The sequence below is a fragment of the Raphanus sativus genome, chromosome 7, assembly GCF_000801105.2.
Source record: "Raphanus sativus cultivar WK10039 chromosome 7, ASM80110v3, whole genome shotgun sequence".
Taxonomy (NCBI): domain Eukaryota; kingdom Viridiplantae; phylum Streptophyta; class Magnoliopsida; order Brassicales; family Brassicaceae; genus Raphanus; species Raphanus sativus.
In genome coordinates this window covers 7,341,927-7,361,783 of record NC_079517.1, presented here as the reverse complement: position 1 = coordinate 7,361,783, position 19,857 = coordinate 7,341,927, and the positions used below count along the sequence as shown (strand labels likewise).

The following is a 19,857-nucleotide window of genomic DNA, read 5'->3' as shown; positions in this document are numbered from 1 at the left end:
AAATCTCTCAAGTTTCGATGTGAGACTTAATAAATATAGAAACACTAAGAAAAGGAAAATTATTAATCGGGTCCACATTTAAGGTTTGTATTGTTTCATTTTCGAACTGCTCTTGTTTTCAATCCATAGTTGACACCATATGGTGCTGGAAAGTAAACAGAGAGTGCTTTTGTTAGCAATATTATTATATAGAAATAAAGTGAGTTTTCTTTGTGTCTGGATACTACTGTAAACATACGTGACATCTGATTTTCCAAGAGAAACGTAACTTAAGCAAAATAAACGTTAACTCTAGGAAAAGATAACAGTGAGACTTATCTTAGAGTCGAAAGGAAGAAGAAGATAAAGATGGCTAGTTAAAAAACGATGTTCCAAACTGCTATACCAAAACAAAGAAGTTTCGTTGTACTTGTGGATCCAAAGCCGAAAGGATACATCCAAACTTGATAACTTTTTTTAATTAAAAAAAAACTAAAAAGCATTGACAGATCTAAAAAGGAAACACTTAAATATTAATCTACGATCAAATCATCAACCTTTCAGCACAGCCGACTTCTACATTGACCTCTACCTTCACTCACATCACCAACCTGCCCAGAAACGCCGCCATCATCATAACCAACCAGAATCGAGCACCCGGCTCACCATCTTCTGGCCCATCATCCTCACCATCTTCTGGCCCATCATCCTCATCATCACCTGCCTCAATACCCTCACCATCTTCTGGCCCATCACCGTCAACCTCAGGCAGTCCATCACAACCAAGAACAACCTCATGAAGCCCATCATAACCAATGTAATTAAAGAGCCATCTCAGGCCCATCACCATCACCAACCGGCCCATCATTCCTTTGACCAGCAAATCCTAGTGGCTCATTCAGATTCAGTACCTCGGGAAATCGAAGAACATTACCTTTAAACATCAGAAGGATGATACCGAGGGTGTAGACGATGGGTGATTCCCAATAATTATCTAGAGGGTTGAATCATAAAGAGCGTGAAAGATTTTCAGGATAGAACCGCAAACTCCAAAGAAATCTTCTCTCTGCAGGAAGAGTTTTATGGAACTGGTGAATTGGAAGTACCAACTAAAGAAGAACACAACTCCAAGGCTGCTCCAGCTATCACAGTCTAGAACCAAAAAGGCAAGGGAGATCAAACCAACCGAGATCCACCAGGTGCACATGCACCCAACTAACAAGATGACGTTTGGGAATCTGTTATTAGCAACCTCCATCATGTGCAAGACAGGTCTCTTGAGATAGAGGCGGAAGACAACACCAAATAAGGAGAAGGAAACCGTTGCAGCCACTAGGTAAAACGGTATGTTTCCACATGTTTCTCCACGCTTCTCTATCAAACAGCAAGGTTGATATGAATGTCACAGCATCTACTACCTTGAGGGCTGTTTCGGTTACAGACAACCTCAACGGAAAAAGAATCACCAAAAAGATAGTGCTCAGAAGTAACCAAGACAGTTTCAAAGTATTGACAAATCTTCTCAAAAACCAGCTGAAGGTATTCAAAAGCAAGTAAGAGAGGCTGAAAGTATTGGAGGAGAGTCATGACCGTGAGAAAGAGGGGAGAGAGATGGAGGAGAGTCATGGCTGAAGAGAGAAGAGAGAAAGGGAAGAGGACAAAGTAAAAATGACTGAGAAAAGGAAGGTATCATAAAGGGTAGTTATGTAATTGTGTGGGACTTGAGCTATAAATCGACTAAAAAACCAAGTCGTTTTTTGCACGATTCGCTGTCGATCGACGACAGACGATATCCGTCGTTCGTTGGTTGACTCTGAATGTCTATTCTGGACTGATTCCATGGTCAGTTACAAGTTTCTTCTAAATTTATTTCCAAAATGCTCTAAAATCACTATTTTCTCTAAAATATACATGAACCTATAAATACTCTAAAATGATTTCAAATCAAGGTAAACAGATTTTAAAACACTTATATAAAATAGCTAAATATGGATAAAATTCATAGTATATCAATATATTGTGATAATAAAGATGTTCTTCAAATTGCAAGTAATTGTGTGTTTTGTAAAAAGACGAATTATGTAAAATCAGATTGTCACTTTATCAGGGATTATATACAAATATAGATTGTATGCATGAAACATGTATTCCCAACATATAAATCCGTATATGTCTTTACTAAGATGTTCATGTAACTTCTTTTTCAAATGATTTTATCCAAGTTGAGCTTTCAAAATTTCAAAATTTCAAAATTTCAAAATTTCAAAATTTCAAAGTTACCCAAGTTGATATTAGAATTTTTATATACAGTATTAGGCAATAGCTATGATTTAACATTTTAAATATTCTTTGTTAGTTTAATATTTTTTATAAATAGTCAAAATATCTCTTTATAAAAGATAATATAAGTGATATTAAGAAATTTCAGATATTTTAGTCTATCCAGCTAATTATAGTTACGTAACACGGATGAAACATATATACTAATGGTGTTATAGCTGATTCTTCGCATATGTAGAAAACTAGTTTCTGTAGAATATTTACTACGGTTGAAACTCATTTTGAGAATATACCGCCAGATTCTCTATTGGCCATCCTCCATATTCTTCTCTTGGATGGTTTAACATCTCCAGTGGTGATGTATATTTAAACCCTAAATATAACAAGAGAATTACTAGTTTGCTTGTTCTCATATGTAAATATCAAAAGAGAGACAAAAGACCCTTACTTGGAAAGTGATAACGTCATGTTTTTTTTGGTCGTGGTGATAAGTGATAACGTCATGTAAATATCGCAAAGTTTGTAGCGCCTTAGTGCAAGACGCTTGCTTTTTGGGGACATGGAATTTAGAGAGCTTATTATTTGTGCAAAGCACGAAACTCGGAGTGAACATTCAGACGAACGAGAGAAATAAGAGCGAAGAGAAACTGAGGCGGAGGAAAACGTACAAACATGTATAAATAAAAAAGGAAACCTTCTTCTTCTTTTTTTGTTTATTAATGAGCAGGACAAAAGTTGTGCATAAGTTGTTAAGTAGTCTGAGACAGTGAGAACAAAGACAGAAATCAATCTACATAAGTCAACTCTTAACTCGGGTTTGCTTACTCTGCTTACCAAATCCTAAGTATCCTATCGGATTTATTACTACAACTACAAAATATAACACTCAATTCCCGCTAATAAACCAACCAGCTTTCTAACCGATTAGGTATCTGACCAAATCATATGTAAGCAAAGCATATTGAGGAGCCTGATGAGGAATCACATAACTCAGTTATGTATATTTGGTAAACACTCAGTTATGTATATTTGGTATCAGATAGAGAACTAACAAGTTGTAATTTGAGAATTGTATAATCATTAACATGATATGCATATCCAAATGTTTTGTCCTCGTTGTTGGAAAAGTTTGTGTGTATCGAGAAAGTTATGAAAATAGAGATAAGTGAGTTTTCTTTTTTTTGATATCTCTGGTGTCTAGGCAGCCACTTTCCCAAATATCTCCCGAAGGGGTCCAGCGCCCCAGCAGTAAGGATGTTAAATCGCTGTGGCCGGGTTTCGAAGCTGGGTGGCGGGCACCTCAGCCGAGGTTCCATTACCACCAGGCTACGAAGCCCGGTTAAAAAGAATACCTGAGGTTCCTTCTTGTTGATAAAGTGAGTTTTTTTCTTGTTGATTCCCCAAGAGCAATAGAATCAGTGCAGAATTAACGTTAACTCTACGAAATGATATAAAGCGGAATCGAGATTTATCTTAAAGCAACATTAATTAAAACCACATTTACAACCAATGGGAAATTCCATGAAATTCAAAAAAAAACAGAACATAGAAAAAAAAAGATACAGGTAAACTTCCTCTTTCTGCTGGTTGTGGAATTTGTGGTAATTATCATTTTGAATAAAGATCAACTTGTGGCTTAATTTAAACAATTAAAATTAAGCAGAGCTCCTAAAGGAGCCAAGACTTTTAATCCCAGCTGCTCTTAGAACAAACTGATGGTATAACGCAGCTGCGGCTGCCCCGATCAATGGTCCCACCCAAAAGATCCACTGTTCAAATTATCAGATATATATAATCAAACATATCATTAGATTCATTTCATACGTTACTAATACAATGTGTCCATATAAAAAAAAGTCAATAACGTACTTGGTCGTCCCAGGCCTTTTCTTGGTTGTAGATAACTGCAGCTCCGAAGCTACGAGCCGGGTTGATTCCGGTTCCGGTGATGGGAATGGTGGCTAAGTGAACCATGAAGACGGCAAAACCAATAGGAAGTGGCGCCAAAACAGGAATGTGAGAGTCACGTGCGCTTCGCTTGGGATCTGTGGCCGAGAAAACGGTGTAGACTAGGACAAATGTCCCGATGATCTCCGCACCGAGTCCAGTTCCTTTGTTGTAGCCGTCAGCTAGCTCATTAGCTCCACCTCCATATCTAATGTTATCAATAATTCTGGTAGTTAATAAAACATCGTAATCAAATATATACTAACATGCATGCTTATAATTATACATATATAATTGATTGGCTTTTAAAATCGATTTAGAATTAAATCTTGAGGCATGAATGTTGAGACATGATGGAACCTGGTGTAGTAAGAACTTTGGAATGCTTTGACAAGACCGCAACCGCAGATGGCACCAAGGCACTGAGCCACAATGTATAACACTGTCCGCACCAATGAGACTTTTCTAGCTAAGAACAATCCGAACGTAACAGCCGGATTTATATGACCACCTTCAAAGGTAAATAATACACACAAAATTAACTCAAATTGTATTATGGCTGTATTTTAATTTAGATAAGCTGAACAAAAGTAATTCATACCTAACCGGATTCACCATCTCTAACTAATATACGTAGTAACATAGAATGATGTTAAAAACTAATACACGTAGAGCAATAATGGTATTTTTTTTCTTTTTCTAAAGCAACTATGGTCTATTTGTTTCATAATAAACAATATTTCTGACATTATTTTTACGTGACAATATATGTGCCGTGACTCGAACGTTTTGTTTAAACTTACCGGAGACACCGGCGGTACAGTAAACGAGAACAAAAATCATTCCACCGAAAGCCCACGCAATCCCCAATATTCCTACACCGCCGCAATCAACTCCTCCCGCGTTTGCGTCGGTCTGAGCTTTGTAGCCGATTACGGTGAGGACTGAGACGTAAAGGAAGAGAAGTGTCGCCACAAACTCAGCTATGACCGCTCTGTAGAGCGACCACTTCCCAAGTTCCTCCATGTCTAACAAAGGCGCCGGAGGCGGATCAACGTAATCTCTCGCCGCCGTTGCTCCCCTCTCTTGCACCTCCAAGTCCTTTGCCATGGCCAAAGATGATGATGATGAGAGACAGAGAGAGCAAGAGATAGATGAGTTTTAATGTTTGTTGTAGCTCTTGGGTTTAATTGTGTCTATATATATACACAGAGACTGTATGAAAAGGTTTGGTATAAGTACATTATAAGACAGATCATTTATATGATTCTTAATTATTATGACAGTTAAGTGTATATATATTTGAAAATAGTTATGAAAAGAATTAATTACGAAAGGAATCTTATCTAAACCGTATAAGCTGGTGGTATCATGAGAAAACATCTCAACATCGCCATTATGTTTGTAATTATCACTATATAAAGGGATGAGTGGCATATAATCTTTTTTACTTCTAGATTTTCTTACATTGGCTTCTATATCAACCTTTTCTTTAAGAAAAAGGCGGGTGTGTTCGGTTAAGCAATGAAATGTAAGTAGTGTAGTGGCGTTTGGATGGTCTTTCCAAAAGGAGGGTGAACCATAGATCACCTTTAGTCCTGACATTGCTTGGGATTGAGGTCCATTAATTTTCTGGTTAAAAGACTGATCCCAAACCAAACAAAAAAATTACGGGCCTAATCAGAAACTTAACTAAAAAGTCCTTGTAAGGCAAATAGACAATGCAAGGTAAAGCATGATAGTTCAGACTATACAACACATTCGTATAGCCAATCATCTGTCTCCAGAGCCTCCACTAATCTATGTCGAGATAGATGTTTCTTCAATTCAACATTTTGTTTATTATGCGTGAATTTTCGGAATAACTTAGTTAAAGGTCAGAGACTCCAAGCTGTCTTAAAACTGCATGATTAGGGGTAGATAAACTTGTTTTAAGCCGTCCAACCAACCCCTCGATTTAGACATGTACTTGTGTTCGTAATAATTCTAGTTGAACCCTTAATTTAATATTTTTCAGTTGTTACAACTTACAACGTCAAATTTCACCTCATTAATTTTATCTATCACTAGTCCAGCATGTTGCATAAATAAATAGAAAAGAAATGTTGCATAGAATGAAAATCATGCATAAAATATATTTGGATAATACGTTTAACAAGATGATCAAACTATATATTATGGCTGAACAATCCATAATGTATTAGTACTAATTAACTACGTTGCCCAACGAAGATGACTTATATATATGGATATTAAACTCAAGACATACTTTTAAGATATGTTTATCTATTATTGTTTCCTTACTTGCACCGAATTGATTCTGGAACGAGTCTACATCAACGTCGTCACAACTTAAATTTTTTGAAGTTAGACTAATCATGTATTCGTATATGTGACATTAACGGGAAAGAGCCAGCTTGTAGCAATAATTACTATATAGTATACATATATGACAAAGTTCCACAAAGATATGAGGAAACAGGAATCTTGTAAAATGTTATGTAACTAATTAGCTTATTAAGAAAAAATGCGCTTTTTGGGAATTGCATTTTGGTGTGCAAGAATTTTCTGCACTTGATTTTTGTTCATTGAACAAGCAAAGTCTCACCCCACCCACATTAAAAAGTTGTATATCATTTTCACGCAAAACTTTAAAGAAGTAATACAAAATCAAATTACATACAGTTAATAACAATGATTACACAGATTTTGTAATAGCATGATACTGTCCCTGATTTACTGTATAATAAAGAGGAGAAGATGATAAGAATGGTATCCATGACAGGCAAAATAAGAACAGCTTTGAACATATTATTATATGTTATCTTTGCCAGCCGATTTTTCATGTATACATAGCATTATGTACCAGCGCCCTTGCTCATAATTTCTCCAATTATTCAATTAATGTTGGACTTAATGCATACATATATTATATATCTAATTACATTATGTCATTACAGATATATCTATATCGTTGAGTGAGACCACAAATATATATATATGGATCCATGTAAGTGATGCATGTGAGCGAGCATGTACATTTTTCTTTGTTGAGTTTGGCAGCATGATGATGATCATTTCATAGTATATAAGCGTCTTTGATAGTGGCCTCTAACAACTGAACAACCCTTTGAAGCATTACTATTCTGGTGTTAGAAGGTCCTATATAATGACCTGCTTTCTCTCATTTGAAGTTTGAACTACCATCGTTTTTTATCCCGTAAATACGAATCTCTAACATGACTGGATCAAACAACAAAGTCCACTAGTCATATTAACTCAAAGTCCATCATTCAACAATGGGTTTTAAGTACAAGCCCGACAAGAAAGTAACCAAACCCAAAGGCACTGTAACGCTGCTAACGCAATCAACTGAACTATATCATGTTAGGGACAAGTACACTGTTACATTTCTCACCCAGGTGTTTTTAATTAAAGAGTAACTGCGAGTAAACACTGCGCATTATACATGTATTTTGTTATAAACCTTCCGTATCTTTTGATGCATTCAACAATTTTCATTATTTGAATAATACATCACAGACAATATCCATCATTACTCAAGGAGGTAGAAAATGAGACAGCCTAAATAATATTCACTCTATCGACAAGACCTCATAGGTATTTGAATGTTTCTTCCATACACTACTATAAAAACAGCCAAGGCCAAAGTGTTATAATTTGTCTTAAATTTACAATCAGATTCAAAGCAAATCGAGGAGGAGACAGTAAGAACTTAATTCATTATAAATTTTATAGATGACTGATCAACCGCTTCAGATTCAATCATGTCACTATCCTTGTGACACTTCAAAACCAAGTCCATAGACTATAGAAATGAAACATTCTAATGGTTCAAATGTGCAAAATCAAAAAGTATCATCCAAAATCTCAATACCGAAAAAACAGTATACTAAAAAGCAAATCCCCGAAAAAAGACAAAACAGCAAGAGAACTCAAAAAACGAAACCTTTGTTTCACTCGTTAGGAACATCAATGTCTCCACTGACAATCTCCTCCTGAAGATCCTTCGGGTCTCTTCCATCCACAGTGCACCCAACGGAGACGCAAGTCCCCAAGATCTCCCTCACCGTCCCGCTCAGCTCCTTAGCGATAGACCTCGGACGCATGATCTTAGCGATCTCGATGACGTCATCGAACGAGATGTTCCCGTTGTGCTTGATGTTCTTCACCTTCTTACGGTCTCTCTCCGGCTCCTTCAAGGCCTTGATCACCAGAGCCGCCGCGGAGGGAACGACGGTGACCTTGGCCTGACGGTTCTGAACGGTGAGCTTGACGGTGACTCTCAGCCCTTTCCACTCTTTCGCCGTCTCCTTGGCGATGTCTTCTCCGATCTTCTTGGGCGCGAGACCGAGTGGACCGATCTTAGGGGCGAGCGAACTCGCTGCTCCGACCTCACCTCCGGTGACGCGGACGTAGACGTCGACGATCTGAGACGGGTCCAACTTCGGCGGCATTTTGTCTTAATCTCTCTTTCTTGTGTCACTCACTCACTCTGCTTTTTTTTAGGGTTTCTCAGTTATAAATCGAGTCCCCAGTAACTAGGGTTTTGATGGAAATAACGAAATTACCCCCGGTACGGGTTTGGTTCCTTGACCCGAAATCACAAGTCGAGTGTCGTTGGTTACTTCTCAGAACCAAGCTTCAAGAAATTCATGAGATTCGTTCATTTCCGACTTTACTTCGGTCCGGTTCAGTGGTGTGGATGTTTGTGAGATACGCGATTAACATGGGCCTGGTTATTCGACAAAGTTAAAGTTAATGGATGCTCATGTATAATTGAATACGGCCTCGTTAGATTTGAAAGCCCAATGGGGTTTGTTTTCGTTTTCATTTTAATTTTCCTGTCAGGAACCTTCTTGTTAAGATATGGAATTGGCTCAATATATACTCCACTTGTGTGTCCACATATGTATATAGGTAGTCCACTTTTGTTGCACAATAAAGAAGATTTAATGAATTCTGAACTGCTAGAAATGGTAGTCTTATATGGATATGAAGTCAGTGTTGTCTCTTTAATGCTGTTTAAGTCCACTGGAATGTACAGTACAGGGCCTGTGCCAGTGCCAGTGCCACACAAGATGTTTACACTGAGATCGGAGGAATCTTGCATAAAAACTGAAATCACTAGGCACTTGAATGAGTTTGTCTCCTAATTCTGTTGTCTTTTCTTCTTTTTAGTTCTGTTTATAGCTTTGAATGCCTCATCCCAGCAAGTAAAGCAGAGTAATTACTCTTATTTAAGTTAAGAGTAAAATCGTAAGTGTGTTTCACGCTTTTCCTCCATTTAAACAGTAATTCGAAGAAACCGAAAGAAAAAATTTTCACTTGATTGGCTAAATGTAAAGTAACTCAGCAAATAAAATAAAAAAATACTCCAATTCTTTTCTTGCTAACCACACTTTTCAGTCGAAGCCATAGTCTACTTTACTCGTTCTTCCATTTTTATTTTCCTCTTATTTTCATTTTTTATTATTTTTTATTTACTCTAACACTTTACCAATCGCACTCAGTGATTATACGATATGCTTCCGGGAATTTGCATTGTGATTGAACTTTTTGAAGAGGAATGGGTCTGTATGTACATACATACGCAAATTAATATCTGATGTATTGACTGCTACGGTTAGCTCTTTCCCGAGCACCTGGACTGGCTAACTGGGAGATTGATCGAAGTTCAAAGGATGTAGGACAACGCCAACGAGGCATGTGTATATTAGTTGTACTATTGTATATAGCCATACAAGAGATAAAACAAATAGCAAATTTATCGGATTCAGTGATAGTTGGTGCTAATGTACATGCATACGTATTTGTATATTCACGTCAAAGATAATTGCAGAAAAAGAATAGTCGCATTGATCTTCAAAGCTTCTGTTTAACGTAGATTCATATATACAATCATATTTCCCAATATAGAATATTCATTTATTGATTTAGAAACTATTCTGGTCGACAACATGTGTTTGACAACGAACAACTTGCAAAAATTTGTTTGTTACATGATCATAAAATCTTATATGTTACCATTATCAAACTGCAAATTGTCCTATTTTGTTCCCCTAACAAACAAGAATCATAAAATAGCATTTTTGTTAATTTTTTCTTAGGAAAGTAAAACATTTTTCAAAACTTGCAAAGAAGTCTTAAGTTCACCTGCTAAGATTTTTAAAACAAGAATTACGACAGAAGTATTTTAAAATCTTTTAAGATTTTCAACAAGACTTACAAAACTGTTGATGAGAGTGTACTTGAATACTACCGTTAAGAAACTTAGTTAACACTATAACAGATGTGTTCTCTTGCATTTTTTTATGCGTGGCATGATCTTTCATAGACCAACTGAATTACATAAAAGGAATCTAATCGATTGATCATTTATAAAGACTCCACACAACATACAATAGGCCAATGATTCACCACTAACTTCAAAAAAACTTGTAAATTTTCATATTCTCGCTTTCCCCTGAGCCATGTGACTGGCTGTGCCTATTTAAAACCAAGCTCTGTTATAATTCATATATTGTGTTTATGGTTCGTAACTTTCGGGAAAGGCGCTTTCAAAAAAAAACTTTCGGGAAAGGATAACATGATTGAAAAGCATCTATTTTCTTAGGTTTTCGCAGTAAAGTCACTTTGTTATCATCATCACCATCACAGAGCAGAATTTCAACTTTTCCTTTTTTTCTAATCATTAATATAATCGGGCTAATAGTGTCGATGTGCCCACAATGTCGACACTTTTAAAAATAGATAATGCTTTTACTTTATCCGTTTCTTAAGTGAATTACACAACATTTCAGATCACTTGGGAAGAAGCACAAACGCTATGTTTTTATTATTCTTATAAACCTCTAAAACAGAAACAAATATGGTGAAAAAGGCTTTTGATATGCGTAAAAATGTTGCTTTCAGAAAATAATTAACAACATTCTAACTTGACTGAAATCATATAAAACTGAATTTTTCTCTCCGTTTCACTTCCACGAATACGTAAAACAATCATCCGTTAGAATAACCTCAACAAAATACAAAACATAATATTACATTGTAGAAAATAAACTTACACATCAAATATGATTATATGAACCATTTAAAAAAGTTAATGAAATTTGTAAATATGAATTTTCAGTCTTGTGCCAACTGCATCTATGAGTTAAAGTGACGCCTAGAATAATATTGACCATGTACCGATCGATGTACGTGAAAAACTACGTCGACTCTGTTCAGATAGCGCCCCAATGAGTTCGAAGAGCCATCAAAACAATTTAATTCTCAGAGAAAGAAAAAAACTAAATCGTCTCGATATAACAAAAACCCATAAATTAAAATGCGTAGATGTGGATAGACACAAAAAAATCTATAAAGAGAAAGAAAACATCACTCTGAACAAAACATTTAAATAAGCAGAAGTTCAACAGTATGACCAGCGGAAGCTCAAAAATAGATAAAGGCCATGATTGGTGATTTTACGGAATGAAATGATAATAGAATGGTGCATTAAACGCGATTTCACAAATATTTTATAAATTAATAAATTATCGAATAAAAAATATATAAAATGCAGGTTTTTACTTTTGTTAATAAAAAGTATAAATAGAATTTTTATAAAGTAAAAACTAATTTTCTTGTATTATTAAATTATATGTTAACACTATTATAAATTTTAAATAAATAACAGTAAAATTTTAATGATAAATAATTATGTTATAAGTAAAGTTACATTATTATTATTTTATATTATATCATAAATATTATTTTATTATCAAAAATGTATTGAAAGATAAGTTAAATATTTATGATAAAAACTTAAATATCTTAATAAAATTTGGTTCCTTTCACATTTTGTAATAATAAGAAAGTAAATACCATTCCACAAAATTTTATAATTTTAAAAATAATTTCTTATAACAAATATCACACTTTTCTTATAACAAAGTGATATTTATTGTATTTTCTTATAACAAACTAAATATATAATATTTTAATTAATTTTTCAATTAAATATTTTAATCTATTTAACATGTATTTTATCATTTTCGAAATTTATTTTTTTGTGGTTTAACTATTTTTTCTATAATTTAACCCCTTTTGCAATTATGCACATCGGAGCCTAGAAATAAAACCACGAGCTATACCTCAACGAGACGAGAAATATCGAGATATTATTATATCTCGAGTTGGCGAGATATAAACGTTTGAAATCGGGAAAGATGAAGATCTTGTATTCCCGAGTTGACTATGGTGAACCGTCGGTGAGTACACTGGCGTTGCAGGGTTCTCCGGAGTAGTTTCGGCGGTGTCTTTCCTCCGGTGATAGCTCCGGGAGAGGTTGATTCGGTGGCGGTTTCGGTGAGACGCGTGTAACCTCGTTAGGTCGAGGACTGTACACATGTCTTTTCTTCACTATTACCGACGCGTGTGGTCGGTTTAGGTTAATGGGCTTCGTAGCCGTTTTTGTCTTAGGTACCGTTGTTGGGCTTCGGGTTTGTACTCCTTGTATTATGTATGTTGGGCTTCGGTCTTGTTCGTTTTATAATAAATTAGACGGAAAAAAACGGCTAAGCGCGTCAGATTCCGGGTCCCACCTTTCATGGCGTTTATCGAAGGAAAAATGATACCACGTGTAGTGAGACTGGTCTGTATCGACACGTGTATCGGTCGCAGACAGACTCTATGCTCTGCTTGATTGTCTCTCTCCTTGCCTTTGGAAATTGGGACTGGCGAAAGAGAACCCAGTCACACGAGTCACGACAAAACTTGTTCATGTATAGTTTTATGAAAAATGATGTTTGAGTTTGACCAAAAAAAGAAAGAGAGTTAGTAGAGTACTTACATTTTCATATCATAATATATAAAAATGAACGAAATGAAATTTTAATAATTACAAAACTAAATTTTAAAATATTTCAGTCATAATTCTTGTTGGAAAACTTCTCAAATCGAGGATTTGAGATCTTTTAACACTGTCAAATTTAATTCCTTTGCTATATAATATTGTTTCTTTTTTTTTGCTTTAATAAGTCGTTTTTTATTCTCTTTGAAACTAGTAGCTAATATTCCCCTAATTTTGTTTTGTTTCTTTCTTTTGGCGGAAGCAACAAGAGACTTGCACCGGTATGATCCGTTATTTCTCTTTTAAATGCTAACTTGCAGACTAACTTCGAGAAGAGGAAATTTACATATCAAACATGTATATATGGAAAATAGCAAAAATATTAGAGCGCAGATGTTCTCGTGATAACTGGTAGTAGTATTTAGTCACATGGCTTAAAGGTATGCATTTAAAAGAGAAAGAAGTTCAACCACAAGAAAACTTGAAGCTACGAAGAATGGATTGTGAACTATGGAGTCTGCTATCTGTTAGTCTTTTTCATTTGTGCAACATCTGCTATCTGTTAGTCAAACTGTAATATGTGAGCAAATCTAGCGGATGACCATAATCTAAAATTCTAGGCTTCCAATATGGACGCATATCAAAGAGAACAAATACAGAACCAATGCTCATCAATAATTATACAAAACAAATACATATACCATAAGAAACATATAAATTATCATAAAATAACATTGAAATTTCCAATGGATTTCTAATTAAATATCAACAAAATAATTTGGGTTGTTAAAGATAGAAATTATATATTTATATTTTTTCACATTTAAAACTTTCATATTTTTATTAAATATTTTATAGATTAAATTATATTTTGGTATATTTTAACAAAATAACTATTTTGTTTTAAAAATTAGAAATTTATATTTATTTTTGGTTAATATTTTAAAATTCTTGACATAATTTTTCATTGGAATTTATTTTAATAAATCATCATATTCGACTAATGTTGAAAATTTAAAAATAAAAATGAGATGAAATATTTTTGTTTCACTATATGTTTACAATCATTTCTCTAATGTTAGTCATACTTTTTTATGTAATTTTTGTTTTTCACATCATTTGCCTCAATCATAAAATCAATATTAACTTATTTATGTTAATTATTATCATTTATAAAATATAAACTATAACATATATTATATTATATGTTTCTTTATTAAAATCTCATTATAAAATTCTCTGGTATAAACATATATTCTTAGATTATATAAAACATAACATGCATAACTATTTATCACAAAATATATAAAAGTATGAATATGCAATCTACATATACAAAATTTCTATTACCAAATTTATAGAAGACAGTATATATAAGTTAAATATCTATTTTAGAAAATTCGTTTATAATAAACTACTAATAGATATGAAAATATGAAACAATATGTTAAATGTAATTTTGAAATAAAATATAGTATTTAATTCAAAAGTGAAATTAATGAGTATATTTATAGTCAACAGAAAAATAAGAAATGAATAAATCCCATTGGTCCTCAGTATTGTTTTGATACCTTTCCTTTCTTCTCACCGCAGCTAGCTAATATTTTTTTGAGCAAACATATCATAATTTAATGACCAGATTTATATTGTATGCAGTTTATTTTTATTTTATAATTTTTGATCTGTATTTAGAAAGTTGAACGACAAAAAGTTGAAGTCTAATATGCGTGATAAATGATCTATATTTATTTTGCATTTGTCATGATTCATAAGTCAAGGTATTTTTATATCCACTATATTTTATATTCTAAAATAGAATTTAGAGTAAAAATGTTCAAATAATACTATATTTTTATTCTATAATAGAATAAAAATAAATTTATTCCCAATATAAAATAACTTGTTTATTTTCTATTTATCATTCTATTTTCTACCATAAAATAAAATATCATTAGAATAAAATTTAAATTAAATTATTCTATTTTAAAGTGGAAATAAAAATAAACTGTTAGAGATGATCTTAACACTTAGGCCTAATATTTTTTTTTTCTAAAAGATTCCTTAGGCCTAATATTCACAATAAAAAAATAAATAAATAAATAAGCACACGAGAGAAAGCATTAGTGGGGAGCTTTGTGCAGAGTGTTTTCATTGGGTACATAATTTATTATAAAAATACTACTCCCTCCGTTTCAATTTATTTGTCGTTCTAGACTTCGGCACACAGATTAATAAAACATTTAATTTTATATATTTACTAGATAAAAACATCATTACCAATACACCTAATTAGATTTCAACCAATAGAAAAATAGATTAGATTAAAAAGTCAATAAATTTTGCATTGAAATCATAAAACGACACTTATTTTGAAACGAAAATTTTGCTCCAAAACGACATATAATTTGAAACGGAGAGAGTACTAATTAAAAAATTCGAATGTGAACGGCTACATTGACGAGTGATGATGAAATTCTCGACGGTTCTGGTTCTCCGCGCTGCTCACACCGACCAACCTCGTAAGTTTCCAAATGGTCGAGGCTTATTATTACTATACTACTATTATATTCCGTAATATTCTCTGTCCATGCGTTTTCTTTGTCATTTTTCGGTGTCATTTTTTCTTTTCTTTTGTTTTTTTTTGCCGACGTTAAAGTTTTTTTTTTTTTGTGAATGGAGTCTTCTTTCATTTTTTTTTTTCCTTTTTTGGATCGAAGGCTTCTTTCATTTTTTTTCTTGCAAATTGGATTTATTTCTTTGTATGGGTGACAACACAGAGAGAATGATGTGTTTTCAAGAGGTATTATCGTTGTTTTCTGTCAACAGATATATTATAGTTATTTTATTTTTTTGAAGTTAGTATATAGTTATATACCATTATTTTAGATTTGGATATACTTATATTGAAAAAGAAAAAATTAAATTAATATAACAGATGATTAGTTCACACAAAAAAAAACATTTTGATTAGAAAAATAATTCAGGTGCCATATTTAGTACACACTTTGTAATCAAGTACAAGTATCATATAGAGATATAAATTTCATATTTAAGTAGACGAATACTTCAAAAAAACAAAACAAAGTGGTATGTATATGCCAATACGACACACGTAATATTCTCTCCACGAAAGGTAATCTTTCGCGTTCGTGAACATTATACAATTCATTAATTCAAGGGTAGTTGCGTAATCTCCACAATAACGGAGACTAGAAGTTAAGAGAGAGAGAGAGACTCTTATCCATTTTATCCAACCCCCAAAACCTAGTCCTGTTCGTTTGGTTGCTGCCGGTTTTAGCGTCAGCGTCGGCGTCGGCGTCGGCGTCAATAGCTGCGTCAAACTCGTTTATCCGATGTTCGTTTGGTTGCCGCTGACGCTGACGCTGACGCCGACGCCGACGCTGATTGTTGTTCGTTTTAAAGACGCATGAAATTGACGCAGCCGCAAAACGCCGACGCATGACGCTGTTTTAGGTTGTTCGTTTGGTTGACGCTGCGACTATTTTTATTTATTCATATTTTATTTTTAAAAATTTGTAAAATTGTATTTTAAATAAATAAAATGTAGTTTAAATATATTTACATCCATAAGAATATTATGTTTAATTGGTAATAAATTTTTGGTCAAATATAAAAATATTTGATGTCATAAATCATAAGCTAGATAAAAATAAAAATAATACATCAAACTACTTATAATCATAATCAATCATACTAAAAAAATTATACTAAAGTAATATGATAAAATCATACATTTAATTTTTGAAATTATCACTTCAAACAAATAAGACAAATATGTTTTAAAGATAATGATTTTGAATTCTGGTTCTTTCATGATCGTCAAGAGAAAGATAATGGTAATTGATCAAGTAATAGTGCTGAGAGAAGCTTTTGCCATATCCAAATGGTCGAATTATGAAGAGAGGATTATAGGTTGAATTGGGTTAAATCTGGTTGATATAATGAAGCAAAAACCCATTGTAGATGGGACTCCACCAGTTTTTATCTGCAATGTAGAATCATAGTATTCAGTTGTGTAATTGGGTGCTTGCTTCTGATGAATTTGTATTAGTTATAATTTGGTAACATTGCTGCTTCTGGTTTGTGTAAAGACGTTAGAATCAAAACAGCTTAGCCTTTGCTGCGAGTCAAACGATCTCAACAGGTCTCTTGTTTACTGTAATACGTGTTGTTCTCCACTCTTGTGTGAGATATGAATGAGAGAAGCTTGAGTGAGAGAAGCTTGACAGAGCTTGAGTGAGAAAAGCTTGACAGAGCTTGAGTGAGAGAAGCTTGGGAGAGCTTGAGACCTGCAAATACCAAACAAGAGAAACCCATCAGTAAAGCATCAACATCAGACACAAACCCATCTCAAAGACACATACTTTTGAAAATATGGTAGTAAGTATCTTACAGTTTCTCGGGCCATGGTACACTTAAACTGTTGCAGTTCGAGTCTCAGTCTTCTCACCTCTAGTTCAAGATTCTGATTCTGAGCATATTTAAAGAACACAGAACACAAACACCTCAGCACTTTTACATTCTGAAACACCAAATATACTTTACTGAAAACGTTCTTTTTACCTCTTGTTCAGTAATACTTCCCCAGATAGGCTTTCACCGGTCAGAAGACTACTAACCATGGATGTGGAAGAGTGGGAGCTTCCTCCATTGGTGAAGTATAATGAGATGAAGAAGAAAAACAGTGAGATGACAGCTACTCTTTCTACTAACAACCACAAGTATAATGGGAAGAGTCCACCTTAGCAATTATCATGTATTAGAAACTCTTATCAGCCATGAACCAGGACGAAAAGCTTAGACAGTTTCAAATTCAGAAACATCACAAGTAAAGACACACAGCTACAAGGTAAGACCAGAAGCTCAGACCACTATTTTAAACAAAGGGTTCCTGTAAAAACAGATAGAAATATATACTCTTAAACTGGTTTCTCCAAGAAGTTACTATAGCTGCAGTTGATATGATAGCTTCCATAGTTATAAAACAGAAAGAGACTTAAGAAAGTTTCTAAGAGATGTAACCTGAGAGATGGAGAGAAGGTCGAGAGTTTGAGAGAGGTGGAGAAGAGAGAGAGGATGACATAGCTCGAGCTGCGGCAAAGAAGAGAGAGAGCTCTGAAGACCTGTGGAAGATGATAACAAGAGGAAAGAGAAGAGTCATGAAAAGGTATGGAGAAGAGAGAGCTTGAGATGAGATGAGCTGGGAGATGGGTAGATCGAGAGATCTCTGTCGAGGTGAGATAGCTCGTGGTCTGTGTCGAAAAAGAGAAAGCTCGAGCCAGAGATGAGAGAGCTCGTGGTCTGCGTCGGAGAAGAGAGAGGTCGAGCCGGACATGGGAGAGCTCGTGGTCTGTGTTGGCGAAGAGAGTGCTCGAGCCGGAGATGATAGAGCGGTCTGTGTCGGAGATGGAGACAATGAGAGAGAGAGAGCTGCGTTTGAGATCGAGAGATCGAGAGAGAGCTGGAGAAGAGAAGCTGAGGCGTCTATCGGAGAAGAGAAGCGTCTGCGTCAATAGGTTTAGGTATTTTGGTAATTAGCAAATTAAATTAAGGGTGGATTGGTAAATAGGTAAAGTAGACGCATAAAAAAAGACGCGACCGCTAGTTTTTTCGGCGTCTTGACGCTGGACGCTGCGTCTAGACGCAGACGCAGACGCCGGTACCTGCGTCGATGAAACGAACAAACTTTGTGCGAAAATTATTGCCGCAGACGCAGACGCCAGAGCTGCGGCAACCAAACGAACAGCACTCCTGTATAAAAGCAAAGACTCCCCTCAAAGCATAATTCTTCTAAGTTCTAACAGCAGAACAAAACTTCAAAATAACAATTTTTAAAAATTAATATAAAATTCTAAATTCTTAAAATCTCCTCTTCTTCGATGGCGACGGGGAAAAGTTACTACGCACGGCCAAGCCACCGTTTCCTCGGCGGAACCGATCAGTCGTACTACGCCGCCAACGACTCCGGATTCGAGTTCGACGAATCCGATCTCTACTCATCAGCCTCAGCCGCTTCCGATTCCCCCGATTTCCGCCGGAAAATCTCTAAACCAGTCAGATCCGTGAAGAAACCGTCTAACCGTCCATCCGCCGTAGCGGCGTCGTCTCTCCCGGTGAACGTGCCGGACTGGTCTAAGATTCTCCGGGAGGAACGTCGCGATAACCGTCGGAGAAGCGTCGTGGATGACGAGGAAGACGGAGGCGACTGGTTGGACGCCAGCGGCGGGAGGTTGCCTCCGCACGAGTTTCTGGCGAAGACGAGGATGGCGTCGTTCTCGGTTCACGAAGGAGTTGGGAGGACTTTGAAAGGGAGAGATCTGAGTAGGGTTAGAAATGCAATTTTTGAGAAAATTGGGTTCCAGGATTAATATTTTCAAATTTGAGGTCCTTTTAATAAGTAACTGTCAGAGAGAGCATTTGATATTTTCTTGAAATGCCCTTGACTTATCATCTATTCCGAAAATTTTCTCCATGTAATTTTTGAGATATTATTACATTTTGCGTCTTGAGATGAGTACTGTAATATATAGGCTCTAACTGGTGACATAGGGAACTAAGGGGAATGATCCATTCCCACTCATTCCTTAAAAATTACACCATTTATAGGGAATTTTTGTTCCGTCTGATTCCTTGTCATTCCTTTAATTTTAAGGAACCATAGAACAAAAGTATTCCTTATCAAAATTGATATGGAACAAAAGTAATAAATATTCCTTTTAATTCCATTGATTTTATTCCTATTCATTCCTTTCTACTCATTCCTATTCCTAATT

At 34.9% G+C, this 19,857-nt stretch overlaps 4 protein-coding genes across 4 annotated transcripts; 1 reads left to right on the top strand and 3 right to left on the bottom strand.

Annotated features, from left to right (window-relative positions):
- Positions 1-3,720: 3,720 nt before the first annotated feature.
- On the bottom strand, positions 3,721-5,415 carry LOC108814148 (probable aquaporin PIP2-4). The gene is made up of 4 exons (XM_018586650.2): positions 5,010-5,415; positions 4,567-4,717; positions 4,129-4,414; positions 3,721-4,028 (listed from the first exon to the last, which is right to left on the bottom strand). The coding sequence occupies exons 1-4, from the start codon at positions 5,314-5,316 to the stop codon at positions 3,915-3,917; spliced, it is 858 nt and encodes a 285-aa protein (XP_018442152.2). The 5' UTR covers positions 5,317-5,415; the 3' UTR covers positions 3,721-3,914.
- Positions 5,416-7,935: 2,520 nt separating this feature from the next.
- On the bottom strand, positions 7,936-8,824 carry LOC108814149 (60S ribosomal protein L12-3). Its single transcript, XM_018586652.2, has one exon. It carries the CDS (start codon positions 8,682-8,684, stop codon positions 8,184-8,186), a length of 501 nt encoding a protein of 166 aa, XP_018442154.1. The 5' UTR covers positions 8,685-8,824; the 3' UTR covers positions 7,936-8,183.
- Positions 8,825-16,753: 7,929 nt separating this feature from the next.
- LOC130497413 (uncharacterized) lies at positions 16,754-18,891 on the bottom strand. Its single transcript, XM_056990181.1, has 4 exons — positions 18,107-18,891; positions 17,648-17,825; positions 17,478-17,555; positions 16,754-17,373 (listed from the first exon to the last, which is right to left on the bottom strand). Exons 1-3 carry the CDS (start codon positions 18,417-18,419, stop codon positions 17,537-17,539), a joined length of 510 nt encoding a protein of 169 aa, XP_056846161.1. The 5' UTR covers positions 18,420-18,891; the 3' UTR covers positions 16,754-17,373; positions 17,478-17,536.
- On the top strand, positions 18,886-19,607 carry LOC108814805 (protein S40-4). The gene has a single exon (XM_018587437.2). It carries the CDS (start codon positions 18,964-18,966, stop codon positions 19,450-19,452), a length of 489 nt encoding a protein of 162 aa, XP_018442939.1. The 5' UTR covers positions 18,886-18,963; the 3' UTR covers positions 19,453-19,607.
- The last annotated feature ends 250 nt before the right edge of the window (positions 19,608-19,857 follow it).